The following is a 15,688-nucleotide window of genomic DNA, read 5'->3' on the forward strand; positions in this document are numbered from 1 at the left end:
CGCGATCACATCACACTCTAGGTGCAAAAGCGATGTTTAATACAAATATGTCTTCCAAGCACCAAGTTCATCTTGAGTGGTATTTTTGATTGTGACTGCCTGGAATTATTGCCCTTTTTCGGACGCTTCGGAAACATGGTTGCCCCTTGCTTTTCCCTGGTAGATGTAACTGATCAACCACTACCTAGTTTGAGCTCATGAATTGTGCAACAAATCTGTGAGGAAAAGCTTTCCCATGTATGTCCAAGATTTAATTCATGAAATGTTCGACCGTGCGAAGTTCTAACCTCCGAGCCTCCCTCGCCTGCTACATCCGTCGATTCTCAATTACAACCTATATGGAGTAAATGAATCGAACCACATAGTACGATCGATTGACTTTCCGGGAATCATGATTCGAGTTCTTCGTACAGAGTACAATGGATGCCCAAGAGCCTCACCAGTGTAACCTCGCTCCCGCCCCAAACGTCCCAGTTTGGAAAAATATACGAACACTCATCCCACTTCTGACATGCTTTTGCAAATTGTCCACCTAATTACCCATACGAGTTAGATACGTGTAAAACTTACACTTTTACTTCGACTGCACAGTGGACATAGTGGATGTACGTAGCCGTCCCCCACAAAATGGGGGCTGCAAGGTGAAATGCTGGGGATATTTAGTGTGGATGTTAACCTTGGATGAGCACGTGCTGAAAATTTAGGGTTCTTTTGAAAGAAAAGGTGGGAATCGGACCGATGGAGTTCCCTCTTTCAGTAGTTTATTTTTTCAAAAAGGAAAAACACGGTGTGTGATTTGACAGAGGGAGAGGGGCGTTTGGAGTATCAGGATTTTAGAGTCAAGAGGAAGCGAATAGATTTTTGATTGACAGATTTTACCCCGCCTTATGAGCGTTATCGGGGGGCGCTCGAAGGGGCGATGGATAGAATGTAAATACTAAGTACTAGGTATTAGGTATTAGGTATTAGGTACCGGTAGGTTAGATTAAATTTGGGGACAAGACGGCGCGGGGATTCGACCGGGAGGTGCGTGACCTACTTAGTACCTACATTGCCAGATCTTAGTATCTTACTTTATCTTGTAACGTTAGTAGGATTGTCTCATTATGGGTGAAGCTTGCGAGAAAATACAGAGTACTAGTTGGGGTATGTTATACGAAAGACAAAAATCTAGTCCAAAATGACTATCAGCACCGAGCGGATGTATAGCGGATCTTCGCATGTTGATTTTCAAATCGCGGAAGTTATGATGAAGAGAATGCCGATAGTATTAAGTTAATTAGCTAAGCCATCGAATCTGATAGGTAGGGTGTTTAGGGAGTTGGATGCTTTGGCAATTCCCCCATATATTTGTACCAGACTACCAGTCCCTAAATTCCGGTTCATTCTGTAAAAGGTCAAATCAAAGGTTAGTACTTTGTACATAGCGACTTGAAAATGTGGACGTAAATACTTATTAACTTGGTGAATCTATCCGTCTTTTGAGTCATGGAAGTATTCTCATTAAGGAAGAATTGTTTCATTAGAGATCATTGATTTTGATAGGCTCGGAAGACGACATAGGGGTATTTTGAGATGTGATATTGAAGGAGAAGATTATTGGAAAGAGGTACCTACCAGTATGATACGATGGAATGAAGTGAAGTGAATTATGGTGAAATCAAGCTATCCTTACTCGACGGAATTTAAAGTTTCGATAATATGCCTAAGCCTACCTACCTACATAGCATGACTTCAAACAATATGAGCAAGTATTGTCGTCTCAAGTTGCGAAATTGATCAATTCATTTCAAAAGTTTAATTGAAAAAAGGGTTTATGTGAGAATTATGTTGATATTTAAGATAGGTATCTAATGTCGATTGATCAAAGCCTTAGGAAGACTATTGGAGAATTCACCTAGGGATACTTGGGAGGTATCGGATGATTAGCAGGAGGTAGTTGCGAGATTATGTTCTATGCTCTCGTGAGTCTCATCTAATAATCATACACTATACCTGCCCTACATATCAAACTTCCTTGGCACTTATTGACTCAGGAACACTGTACAACTGGCATCTGCTTGCTTGACACCTGCTTGAAATCTCCATGTTACCACTTTGGGATGGAAAGGGATTCTCATACCTACACACAGGTGGACAATACTGTGCAAGCGAAAAGGATTTTGTTTGATAAGCAAGACATTCCTTTTGATTCTTAATCTTCAACCGTGTCAAAGTTTGATATCATTTTGACACAGGGAAATCGGGGATAAAAGATTCAAGGCATGCCAAAGTCCATGAAATATCGGAGAAGGCGAATAGATGAGGTAGTGCTCGGTGTAAGACGTACGATGTGATGTATACATGTATACCTAGTATTCATGATTTAAAAGCAGCAATGGAAAACTAATCTTGAAATGGTCATATAACTTACCTTAACCGAGGGATCGAAGTTTATATTCATTTACGTCACTTCTCACAAAACTCATCAACTTTTTTTGAATCCTATCGTCACTCTCTTTGAAACCCGAAAATCCCCTTCCCATCACCTGGGCATCTTTTCACGATTCACGACCTCTTAATGGTGAACAATTTATTACGAGTACTACCCGACCAAGTGGTAATTATAGATCAACTAATGACGAATAAGGTTTGGTGTATATTTAATCTTTGTTGATGCTGCTTTTTACTTGCTCACATGTAAGTTTGTCGACTTTTCATTGGAGATCATCCAATCCATAAGACTCTTGTAAGTGAGAAAGAAGGCTTTAACAAAAATCTCTTCATTTCCCAAGCTTCGCCCCATAAAGTTAACAAATCGGCAATGGCGTCCGAAGTACTGGAATTTGGCGATTCCAGGTCTTGCTATGTTCTGAATGGTTGATTGGATTTCAAACTTATTATTTTTGCCAATCTGCCAATAATGTTAAATCCCAAAAGTCTTGATGTGGGAAATACCGGGGTAAACGACCTCCTCGAACTACTAGCAAATGCCCACAAACGTGCGAGTGGGCACTTGGGAACCGGGAATCGGGAAAAGAGGATCAGTGTAGGTCATGATCATCTATACCTGACCTGTTTGTCCAGACTTTCCGCAGCTCAATCCACATATCGAATCAACTTCGACATACATCTACACCAAAACTTATTCAACAACAGAACTAATCATTACTACTTGTCCTCCGACACACTCACCACGATTCTAGCGTAGGACCATTTGCGCCGTATACGATCTCGAAAGCTGGTTGGCACGCACGAAAAGTAATCCCATCGAAAAACGAAAATTCGACATTGACGAATACGAATCAGCGAGTTCAATTGAACGCAGAGATTGGATCGCAGGAGGGGGGGGATACATCACAAATTGTGTTTGCTCGCCTCATTGGGAATACAATTGCGCGCAACTCTCACCGATCGGAAAAGTTGTACTTCAATATTATTTTGGTACATCAGAGGATGGAAATACGGAAATTGTTACATTCAACCTAGGAGTGGAAAATGACTTAGGAATCGAACTGGAGACGAACAAATTTGAGACGAAATATATAAACATACAATGTCAAGATCAATAGAGCCTGTACAATCGCGCAGTGATCTGGTTTTTTGGGTCACTACCATTACCTTTATTATTACGAGCATATTTGTTGTAGCGAGACTGGTTTCTAGATTCGGAATCTTGAGAAAGAGAACTCAGGATGACTGGTTTATTGTACTCTCTTGGGTAAGATAAGATTTCTTCCAAGGGAATAAGATGTCGAATGAATGGATTTACTGACGCTCATGGTTTCCTATGACAGTTTTTTGCATTTGGGTTAACTTTTTCGATTGATTATGCAACAACTAAAGGCCTAGGAAAGCCCGATCCTGAAATCAAGAAAGAATGGGGCCCTCACCTCAAAAAGGCGGAATACGCGTTTACAGTACTTTATGTGAGTCATGGTCGTTGGATCATGGACCGACTGCGCAATTTCTGACTTCTATTACAGAATCCATGTTTGATGGCGACAAAGACCTCAATCCTCATTTTTTACTTACGTTTAAGCCGAAATACTCAAAAGCTCCTGCGGTGGGCTTCATATATCACCCTACTCGTCACGGTTTTAGACGGCATCGTCCTTACTTTTGTCAATGCATTTCAATGCAGCCCCGTTTCTGGTGCATGGAGGACCGATACGAATGCCAAATGTCTATCGATTATCACCATCTATCTCGCATCAGCTCCTGTGAATATCATTACGGATTTAGCCATATTGGTTCTACCGATTCCTGTTCTCACCGGAATGAACCTTCCCCAAAGGCAAAAGGCGATCTTGGTTTTCACTTTCTCCTTGGGAATTTTTGTTACAATTGTTGACGTCGTCAGAATCTATTATCTACAACAAGCCTCGAATGACTTTCAAACATCCGTTTTAGCCCACTCGCGGCTCGGCGAAGGAGACGATTTTGCCTACAATGCCTCGCTTGCATTTATGTGGTCGGCTGTTGAGGTCAATGTCGGGATCGTATGTGCTTGCATTCCTACCTTGAAGCCACTTATGAAAGTAATACTACCAGCGATGCTTGCCGACCGAGTATCTGGAAGAACAGGATCGCACACCCGCACAGCAGATATCCTCGAGTCTGCGAGTCCACCTGTTGGTAGCCAGGGCCAATTAGCCACTGTGGATAATCATTTACCACCAAGAAACACCGCATTGACAGATAGTCCTCTATCACCATTGTCAGATACTCACCCTGGAGGTTATCGAGAAGACATGGAGCAGCAAGAACTCAACATGGCAGAATTCTTAACGGCTCCTTCAGCTATTGCCTTGGAAACCTTGCGACGAAATTCTACAGCACGTACAGCCAACACCACTTACTTTGGATTTGTCAATATGAGGGTACCAAAGTCAATGATGAAGACTCGTGGAAGTGAAGCTTTCAAATATTGCATCATGGTCACCATTCTTTTTTTTCTTTGGGGTTTCTCGTACGGATTACTCAATAGATTAAATCGCGAAATAGCAATACTAGCCAACTACTCCGACAGTCAAACCATAGGATTATCTGCCGCATATTTTGGAGGCTATGCCATTGGAGCCCTATCATTAGGACAATGGGTCTTGAGACATAGTGGTTTCAAAGCTACATTCATTACGGGACTTTGTATCTACGGGACTGGTACATTAATGTTTTGGCCCTCCGCAGTTCTAACATCATACACCGGATTCATACTGTCCAGTATTGTTGTTGGATTTGGTTTATCGATTCTAGAGACCGCCGCAAATCCATTCCTGGCTCTATGTGGACCAATGCAATACGCTGAATTTAGATTGATGCTTGCGCAAAGTATACAAGCCGTCGCATCACTTGTGAGTCAAACTTTGGCGGAGAAAGTTTTTTTCAATGGAGTACAAATTGAGGGTGCGAAACACTTGACTTTAATCGATGTCCAATGGGCCTACCTCGCGATTGCCCTCTTTACCGTCATCCTCGCTCTGTTCTTCTATTATATGCCTCTACCCGAAGCTAGCGATGACGACCTTCAAGCACAAGCGGAACTTTTCGAAATATACCCATCAAGAAAGTTACCCTGGACAGGCACATCAATCATTTATACGACTCTTGCCATCGGTGTTATCGCTCAGCTCTGTTATGTTGCAGCACAGGAGTGTATTTCAGAATTTTTTAAACCATTATTAATTTCATTTGTCCCTAGAACGGGTAGTTTTAAATCGTTCTTCTCACTAGATGACGATGAAGATTACCTACTTTTAGGTCATGGACTCTTTGCCATCGGGCGATTTGTTTTCGCACCTCTTTGTTTAGTGGTCCCGCCACGAATTCTATTACTTATTGCTTTGGTTTGCCTTACCATATTCTCAGCTTTTATCTTCGCCATCAACGGCATATCACAATCTTTTCTTGCTGCATCTTCTCTTTTGGTTTTTTTCTTTGAAGGTCCGATTTTCCCATTGGTCTTTTCTTTGACCATTCGCGGTATGGGAAAACATACAAAGTGGGCATCAGCTTGTGTAGTAGCATCGGCAACTGGAGGAAGTGTTTTTGTTTTTGTTCTTTTTGGTGTGCGAAAAATCCATACCATACAATATTCTTTTGTAATTCCCTTTGTATTGTTTTTGATAGCACTTTTATATCCGGTGTATTTGAATTTTGGTGGTGAAGGTGTGAGGCATCAAGTTGACCCAAAACCTGTGGTTATGGGTGGAGTTTGGTCGGGCAGTGAAGAAAGTAGAGGAGCTGGACAGGTGTCAAGAGGCAATGAAGATGATAGACCGGATACGCCTCTTCGCAGGTTAAGTCGTAGAGTGTCTGTTTTAGTGCAGAAGATGAGCCTTGCCGGGAGAAAGTGTAGCACAGAATTACCTATGGTAGAGCATAGGGAAACGAGAGGGAGGAAGAACAGCAGTGATTGATTGGCTTGGGAAACACAGGGCGTACTTGGGCTCGGTTTTTCTTTCTTAAATCTGATATTAGCGGGCGTTCAGGGTATCCGAGATGATCTAGTCATAGATAACCAGCTTTCTGGGTATGGGAGTCAGTGAATGGAAAATTTGGGCACGGAAGGATCAAGATACCCTCGATTATAATCGGGATAGCACAGGCTAGGGGACTTACAATCCATACATTACAAACAGCATTTTGGGTCAAGATATATTTCTTATTTGGTTTGGGGTTATCTCCCATTATCACCACAGGAGTTACGAATTTATTCATGTATCAATAGTTATATGTATTATTATTAATGAAGGACGACCATCATTTAATGGTTGATTGATTTACCAGATGTTTTGAATATACTAGTCGATTCTTGCATGCTTCACATTACCCCGCAATAATGGAATTCAAGACTCACGAATCATGAAAGATTAACAAGCGTATTCTAAATCCTCTAATCCGCCCTAAATCGAGAAAAGGCGACCTAAAATAATCAATTACCCCATTCTTTTATTGACATAATATAATCCTCCGTTCTAACTTCTAATCACCTACCCCGCCCTGCCTCGCACCTCCCGAAAATTTGGATGCCGCCTTTTACTTCCCCTCCCTTCCCTTCCCTTCCCTTCCCTTCCCTTCCCTTCCCTTCCCATTCCATCCTACTCCGCTCTTATACCTCCCTCCTCTCTCTTTTCGAAAAATACCGCACTAATTCATCTCTATCCTATCCCATCTCGCGATTCCCCTCAATCATCCGCATGTCCCCCTCCCCCATCTCCTCGCCGAAAAATCCCACCCCACCAAATGAATTCTCCAGAATCTACATTTCTCCAAAATTCTCCTATGCTCCCTCGCCGCCTTGCCCTCGAGCTTCCAAACGAACATGTCAATGAATCCCCCGTTTTCCCGCTGTACCCTCTGCGATTTCACTTACTCGCTAATCCATATGTCTAATGAACGCTCACGTTTTGAGGGATAGGACATTCCCCACCTCATGTATCATCATACTCACAACATCTTACACATAAATTAATCAAAATGATATATTTTTAAAAATCTCATTTATTCATCCAATCCCATCCAATCCATTCATTCTCATCACCGACTCTTCATCGCCGATTCATCCTCTCTGTGTATATCTTTTAGTAAAGCAATGTATGGGGTATATGCACGCAAAAACAATGCATGCAAGACTTCATAGCCAGTACTGCAACCACCAACTCAACATCTCATGTCATATCCATCCTTTCCCATCAATCACACCAACCCAGCAGTAGTTGTACGCTTAAAAACCTTATCCCATATCCTTCCATATTCACGTAAAGAAAGAAAATAAAAATTAATCCCCCGACTCCATTTCATAATTTTTCCTTCCTCGTTCTTATTTCGTTGTCCTCTCTCCTCTCCCCTATCCATCTCGCGACCCTCCCACCTTCCTTTTCCTTCCAATTTACAAACTCATCCACCCAAACATTCCTGTCATTCCCACCAGAACTACAGTCGTAACCATTCCAGCTCCTACCCTATCCCCTGTAGATGGCGGTTTGACGGCATCCAAACTCGTCGTGCTCCCACTACCCGCCGCACTATTTCCCACACTAGTTCCACCTGTACTGTTCGTAACCGGAGCTAGGGTGTGTTGAACGAGATTTACAAAAATAGCACTCATGGCTGCCATTTGTTGTCCTACACCAGAGGTTCCATCCCAATCTGTTCCTTTGCTCCAACTTAATCCACACGTTCTACCATCAAATGGACTCGGACCTGAACATTGTTTTGCTGCTGCGACTGCAGATGCTTTTAAATATGGCATGATTAGATCATAAGTGTAAGGGGCCATTTTTGTGGTTCCGGCCAACCAACGAGTGAGGAATGCCTTGAAGGAAAACATATCAGTTGTACATGAAAGTTTTGCTTCGCATGCAATTTCGTAGGCGATATCACCGGTAGGGAAGAAGTTTTTAAATGTAGCATTGAGAAGTCCATCGACACGTTCTTTCCAAATTGCGGAGCCGTTTGTCTACTCCTATGTTAGTATAGAAATCTGAGGGTATCAAAGATCGGAAGGGAGAAAAAAAGAAACATACATGATTATACATGGTAGCTGCACCGAGTAGATAGACCCCCGAGTTGTAAGAGAATTGAACCTTGTTAATATCCGTACAATTCTCTTCAACGTGGGCACCATCATAAATGTTATAATCTTTGTCCATGTATCCGACACTTGTGACCCAATTCCATGTTTCCTCAGCATATTGGGCGTATGTTTCGTTGTTGGTGTATCTTGCGAGTCGCGCCCCAATATTGAAGAAACATCCATTTGCGATAGAGTTTTTATAATTGTAACCCGTAAGATATGGATAAACTTGCCAACGTAAACTATCAATCATTAGTCCAATCCCCTCTCCCAATCTCAAAGTCATAGAAGCTTACCCTCCACCACAAGTAGCATTATCAATTCTCACTGCTTGAGTGTTGAAAACTGCTTGAGCCAAAGCCAACCAACCTGGTCTGTCCGAAGGAGGATCCGGGAATTTCGTTTCCGCAGCAGTCATAGCTGTCATTCCCCAAAATCCTTGATCATCATTTCCCATAGATTGTGACCAATTCGCAGGCATCATATCGTTATTTGCCCCAGTTTGCCATTGGATACCCGCCATCGCATCATCGTTGTATGAGGAATCGCCAGTATAGTACCAATAATCGATAAGAGACCCCCACATTGCACCGGATTCCCACCAATAGTCTAGACAACGGATATGAAAATCAGTTCCACACTCCTATTTTCATGTCGCATTTACATTTGCGCAAAGTCGCGAATGGAGAAAAAGGAAAGAACTCTAAACTCACAACCCCAAGAAGGATTTGGTGGAGGTCCAGGTAAAACTCCAGGTATTCCTCCCGATTGATTTCCCTTATAGTATGTCATCATATCGTATGCGATTGTCGCAGCCGCATTCTTTATCGAAGCTATATTGAAAGACAAAAAAAGCCAGTTAGCAAGTCTGATTCTGCAGAGTGAAAGACCGTGTTCGAATGCTCGAATGGAGATTGTAACAAACATACTATCGTCATCTAGATTTAATTCTATCTCAGCATTAACCCTTGAGGAACTGAGTAGGACTGCCGTCGCAGCCGATAAAGCGAAAGTAGGAAGCATTTTGTCCAAAGTTTTTCGATAGCGTGTAGTGTGTAGTCGGTAGTGTGCAGTGTGTAGAATGTAGAATGTAGTGCGTCGTGTGTGTTTGTAAATATAGAAGAGTCGATGCTGAAGTTGGCAATCCTTAAGAGGGTTGTAGGATTCACTCAATCTTATAGAAGTATCCTTCCAAAAAAGGCTCAGATCAATTTAAGAAACGAATGGACGTCGAATGCTTCTTTTTATGTTGCAAATTTCCCTTGTGGTGATAATCCATCAATTTGAAAAGAGAGTCATTGAAAGAGTTGTAGAAGTAAGTGACAATGAGACGACGAGATGGAAAGGTGTGATAGAGTCAAGAAAGAGAGAGGGAAGAGGGAAGAGGGAAGAGGGAGGAAGAAGATTGGTTGTAATGAGTGAGAAGTTAGTGGTGAGATAATCTCAGATGGATTCATTGGAGGATAATCCCAAAGCAGAGCAAGGTTCATGTAGCGCTTTCTCTTTTGATTCGCAGCTGAACGGGTTTTTATAGGATCCTTCCCTTCCTTCCTTATGTTGTGGCTTGTGGGCACAGCCTTTAATTCAATTTTATATCACGAGAATTGAATTCAATCATCCAAAAGTACCGGATATCTACTATTACGATGATACCGTTCTACAATTCAAGAGATCATGCATATCACTTCTCTCAAAGATTATCTTCTTTTCTCCATGGGGGCAAGCGTCCAGACCCCCATAGCTCGCTGCGCTCGAAGGGTTCTACTGTCAATCTAATCTAGGTGCCTTCACAGTAGTAATCCCTAGAGGACCAGCGGAACATCAAACACAAAGCAGATAGAAAGGATTCATACTTCGTCTAACAATATAATAATGTACGATAATATCTACGACAACCTCCAGTAGAGCAACAGTCATTCAATTATTTGCGACAACATTAGGAGGATATCCATTAAACATCAACAAAAGCTTTTCCAAGCCCTTTCCATCCTCTCCAAGCTTTTCTAGTCAACCCTCAAAACCATCAAGCCTTATATTGTTGCAAAGCCAAGAAACCCCCAAAAAGATTCTTTTTCTCGTCCGTCTGTTCAAGAATCCCCGAAATCCCTGAAATCCTAGAATCCCTCTCTTTAAACCCTACCTAGGTATTCTATCTGATTTTTCTCTGTGCTGTAGAGTCCAGCCTACAAAGTCCACCTAATTGCGCTTTGGTTAAGCTTATCCTTCGCACTCCATTCTTTTTCTAGGTTCCAACACACCTTCAAAGTTTTTTCGGCGGGAACATTGAACATGCAGCATGGATCCCCCAAATCCCCATCACATCGTATCGTATCGTGTCGGATCGTATAATGACATTCATGATGAAATTATGGGCTATGGGGGGGTGAAAACAAGATAAAGAGTGGCCCTGATAAAGCTGGGGTGGATCTTGAATACCTACCCTACGTACACAGCGGGGTTCACTGCATCAATCACTGATTCATTATTCAATGAGTTCACGGTTACATTTGCCCTTCCTTTACTGCCCAGGTGATGAATGGGAATATCTATTCAATCAAGAACATCTCCCCAGATATATGCATACATATACATGTAAGTACTAGATGTGTATGTGTATCACCCTAACCGATATCCCTGCTACGTGCACGACCCTACTATGTGCACACTTTTATTATTTATATAGAAAATTGAATTAAAAATTGAAAAAGCGATATTATAATTTTAAATTCAAAATTGAGATAATTGAAATAAACTTATATAATATTTTGAAATAAAAAAATTAAAAATCTCAAAAATTACAATAATAATAATGATAAATAAGATATTAACTTTTATAAAAAAAAATATTTATTTATTAATATATTTTATAATATAATTAAAAATATAAGTTTTTTTTAATGAAATTATGAGATTCCATATATTATAATATAAGATATTTGAAAAAAACTAAAGTTTTTTATCGAAACTTTGAAATTATCTTAATATTAAATTCTAATCTTTTTATAAAAAAACTATTTTCATACTTAATTCTTCCTCGAATAATGAATTTATAATATTTTATTCTATTTTTAAGTTATATAATAACATAATCTTTTAAAAACAAATATAAATATATTAAAATATATAGTTTATTAATATATATATTTAAATAAGATTTATAAAAACTTATTAAGAATTGATTTAATCTAATAATAAATATATATAAGTTATTTATTATTTTTTTGAGAAATTCAATTTTAAACCTTTTTGTTATATAGTTTTTAATCATTATTAAAGAATGAAACTATATGATCAGATTTTGATTTAATAAAAAATTTAAATTTGAAGTTAAATTATTAATTAATATTAAATCAATTTTTATTTAAAATAATTTTTTTCAAAATGAATTAATAATATTTTGAATAAAAAAACTTCTTTTTAAAAAAATTTATTTAAAAGAATTTTTATATAATTAGAATCTTATTATATTTAATAGAATTAAGATTTAAATAATTTTAAAAATAAAATTTCAAAAATAAAAGATATTTTTTAAATAATTTCTTTTATTAATCAAAACTTTATATTTTAATATTTAATATAATTCCTTTTTAAAAACTTATTTTTTAAATCTTTAATATTAAATATAAAATTTAAATTCATTTTAAAAAATATTTTAACTTTTCTAAAATTATTATAAATCATTAGAAAAATCTAATAATCTATATTAAATTTGATTCTTTTTACTTTTTTGATTTTTTTGATTTTTTTATAATATTATTAATATCAAAAAATCTATAAAACTTTATTATAATTCTATAAATAGATTCTAATATATTATTTATTAAGAAATTATATATCAAGATTCTATATTCTCTTTATTTAATTATTCAATCAATTCTTAATTTAATAATTCGAAATCCTTATAAATCGAAGTTGATAATATTAATTAATTATTGAATTAAATTTTATATTATTATAATGATTTTTAAATTTTAAATTGATTTTTGTTTTGATATAAAAAAAGTGTGCATATAGTAGGGTTGTGCACGTAGTAGGGATATCGGTTATCTATCGACTAGTTATTTTCTTCGCAAAACCCAAATGTTCTTAAATGACGATCCGTCAGACTAACAACTAAACCCCCGAGACCATCCCCTTGGCGCCCATCTCGCCCGTTCACGTTCATGCGCATTGCGTTCAGCGACGAGACCTAGTAAAAATATATCGTGAAATTATTTATTACCACTCGAGTAGGTGACATACAATCAGAAGCGTCCATACAAACCTCTCTGGAGATAGGCATCATGCATACTTGGAAACTTCCATATAACCTCACGCTTTCCCTTGTCATATTCACTCATATCAAATACCTACATATGTACGTACCCAGGTAGGTAGTAAGTAGCAGGCGCCTAATACCCCTAGAAATTCTGCTTTCCTTCATCACTTCCAGGGTCCAGTCCTAATTTAGACCCCATATTCTATCCCCCAAACCCCCATCGCAATCTTCCCAAGCCCGCCTATCTATCCATTTATCAATCAATGCAAGTAACTACCCGCATTCCTATTCCCGCATTCCACTTCCACTTCCTATTCTACCTCTCCCACGTTTCACCATCGTGAGTGCAAGGAATGTGGACATGTAGATTATGACGACACCTCATGTACATCTATGAATGGGATTAAATACCGTGGCCTTCATCATCAATGAAACGGTCGAGTGTTCAAGCGCTCTTTGAATAAACGGGTAAAGGGTGGTACAGAATGTAAAATATTATTCAACCTCTCGGCGTCAAGATTGTTTCTCAAAATTGTACAGATAGATAGCCTTGTCATCACAACATAAAAATCACTTCTCAAGTCACATCAACTGCCAAGCAAATATAAGTTCAATACTTTTTCATTGTTTGTAAAAGAAGGAATGTCCCGTTGTCTATTGCGACAATGAATCCATCCACTGTAATTCATGCTTGTTTAATTTAAAAACTCCATCTATGAAGACCGGTCATCGTGGTATTAATTCACCACCAAAAAATGCCGCAAAAGAAAAAGCAAAAGCTATAATACCATAATACCCCAATTTTAATGCTACCCACGTAATGCAAACCACGCGTTCTTCCCATAAACACAACCTATTTCATTTACAAGGCAGCTGCAACGGCAAAGACGGCTCCAAGGGCAATTGCAACAGATCCGGTAAGGGATGCTGCACCACCGGTGGATTCAGATGGGGAAGAGGATGATGATCCAGAGGCAGATCCTGAAGATGAACCAGATGAACCAGATCCTGAAGTGGATGTTCCAGTAGCACTTGATCCAGCTGAGGACTTGAGGGTAGAGGCAGTGTAGGTACCGTTAGTTGATCCACCAGCTGGGGAACCACCGGCTGAACCTGTACCACTTGGGGAAGCGGCACCTGAAACAGCAGAGATACCAGCACCCATACCGGTAGGAGAAAGACCAGAGCCAGCAGAGGCGACAGATCCTCCGGTAGCAACAGCTGCAATACCACTAGTAGCTTTGGAAGAAGCAGTTGACGAGGAGCTTGATGTAGTGTTGGAACAGCTGAGATCGAACAATGGGGTGGTGCTCAAAGTGCTACCAACAATACCGAAGGATGGGGTAACGGACGAGGCGGCGTTTTGATCTTGAAGAGTGTACCAGTACATGTTGATCTTTCCGAAGTTAGGGCATCCAACATCATCCCAGTATGTCTTGGCGTTATCAGCACTTGGAACTCCATCACCAGCAGTAGCACCAGTAACAGGCCACCCGGTCTCAGTAACCCAAACGGTCTTTCCAGTAGCAGATTGTGTAGCGGCTAAAGCGGAGTTGAAGAGAGACTTTCCTTCACTGACTCCATTTGCCTCAGTATCTTGGAAGTATGGGTAACTAAATAATATATTAGTTGTGAAACAGGAGATGGACAGGCTGCTAAACTTACGCATCCATTCCAACCCAGTCAAGGGCCTCTGCGACAGCACTGTTGGATCCGTTGACCCAGGCGGTCCAGGTGTCAACATGTCCAATGGAAGCTCCACTCAAACCAGTACCGGCAATTGCTTCTCTAACTTGTTTGATGTAGTCGACAAGGTCGGCTGGGTTGGCACCATAGCCAGAGTTGGCAGCGATACCAGTTGGGGAATTTCTGTACAAATCTTCGGATCCTACAGAGATACCAACGACTCGGCTAGTGAAAGCGGTACCATATTTTGTGATGGCAGCCTTGAGAGCGTTGATCTCAGCAGTAACACCGGCAGCTCCACCAGAAGCCCATAAACCAAGGAGAAGAGTTGTATCTGAGGCAATAGCAGCTGGAATAGCTGATGTTGGTTCGGTAGTGTCACCTTGCTTTAAAAGTTGTTAGCATGGGGAAAAATGCGAGGAGAGTTTCCAACAACTTACGAGCATAGTATATAATCTAGCAGAAGTGAAACCAGAGGTACCAACGAGAGAGTTGGCAGTCTCGAAAGCATCTTGGAAATCAGATTGAACTCTGTAAGAACCGTCTGCGTTTGTTGCACCATAGTTGAAACCTTGGTTAATAGCACTTGCAGTGGAGAGCGAAGCCGCAACGACGAAAAGAGTCTTGGAGAGCATGATGAATTATTATGATATTGTTTGATTGTTTTTGAGATGTTAATCGAGCGAGACGTATGATGTTGTTATAAACTGGATGATGAATTCCACAATTAAGAGAGTATAAGTCGAAAAAGTGATTTGATTATGATGAGTGAATGAGTGAGTATCGAAGAAGTAAAAGTCGACGGAGGATAACGAGTGGTGTGGAATTGAGTTTGGAGGTGGTAGTGAATTAAGAAGGAATACCTAGCAACTATCAACCTTAAAGAGAGAGACTTGGAGTGATTGAGGAAAGATCTAGAGTCTAAAGAGTGTTTGAGGATCTTAGAGAAGGAGGAATGAGAGAGATCTGGAATGGAATAGAAGGAAGAGAGAAAAAGCTTCAATTACATGTTATGTATTATTTATTGGGGAATCAACCTTGTAAGGAAAAACTGGGGGGGGAGGGAAGGAGGGAGGGGATTGAGGATTGAACAAGCAGTAAGGGGATAGAGCAGGGGACGTGGTGAGTGGAGGGTGGATGGTGGATGGTGGATGTGGATGGTGAATGTGGATGGTGGATGTGGATGG

At 40.0% G+C, this 15,688-nt stretch overlaps 3 protein-coding genes across 3 annotated transcripts; 1 reads left to right on the forward strand and 2 right to left on the reverse strand.

Moving 5' to 3' along the window:
* Positions 1-3,535: 3,535 nt before the first annotated feature.
* EAE97_011421 (uncharacterized protein) lies at positions 3,536-6,398 on the forward strand (the record flags this gene model as incomplete). Its single annotated transcript, XM_038881936.1, has 3 exons — positions 3,536-3,700; positions 3,777-3,908; positions 3,966-6,398. The coding sequence occupies 3 exons, from the start codon at positions 3,536-3,538 to the stop codon at positions 6,396-6,398; spliced, it is 2,730 nt and encodes a 909-aa protein (XP_038727162.1).
* Positions 6,399-7,452: 1,054 nt separating this feature from the next.
* EAE97_011422 (uncharacterized protein) lies at positions 7,453-10,040 on the reverse strand. Its single transcript, XM_038881937.1, has 5 exons — positions 9,487-10,040; positions 9,271-9,390; positions 8,854-9,166; positions 8,508-8,799; positions 7,453-8,440 (listed from the first exon to the last, which is right to left on the reverse strand). The coding sequence occupies exons 1-5, from the start codon at positions 9,578-9,580 to the stop codon at positions 7,871-7,873; spliced, it is 1,389 nt and encodes a 462-aa protein (XP_038727163.1). The 5' UTR covers positions 9,581-10,040; the 3' UTR covers positions 7,453-7,870.
* A 3,637-nt stretch (positions 10,041-13,677) lies between these two features.
* EAE97_011423 (uncharacterized protein) lies at positions 13,678-15,136 on the reverse strand (the record flags this gene model as incomplete). The annotated part of the gene is made up of 3 exons (XM_038881938.1): positions 13,678-14,428; positions 14,481-14,887; positions 14,942-15,136. 3 exons carry the CDS (start codon positions 15,134-15,136, stop codon positions 13,678-13,680), a joined length of 1,353 nt encoding a protein of 450 aa, XP_038727164.1.
* Positions 15,137-15,688: the final 552 nt, after the last annotated feature.

The sequence above is a fragment of the Botrytis byssoidea genome (genome assembly GCF_014898295.1).
Source record: "Botrytis byssoidea strain MUCL 94 chromosome Unknown BBYS_037, whole genome shotgun sequence".
In the NCBI taxonomy this organism is placed as follows: Eukaryota; Fungi; Ascomycota; class Leotiomycetes; order Helotiales; family Sclerotiniaceae; genus Botrytis; species Botrytis byssoidea.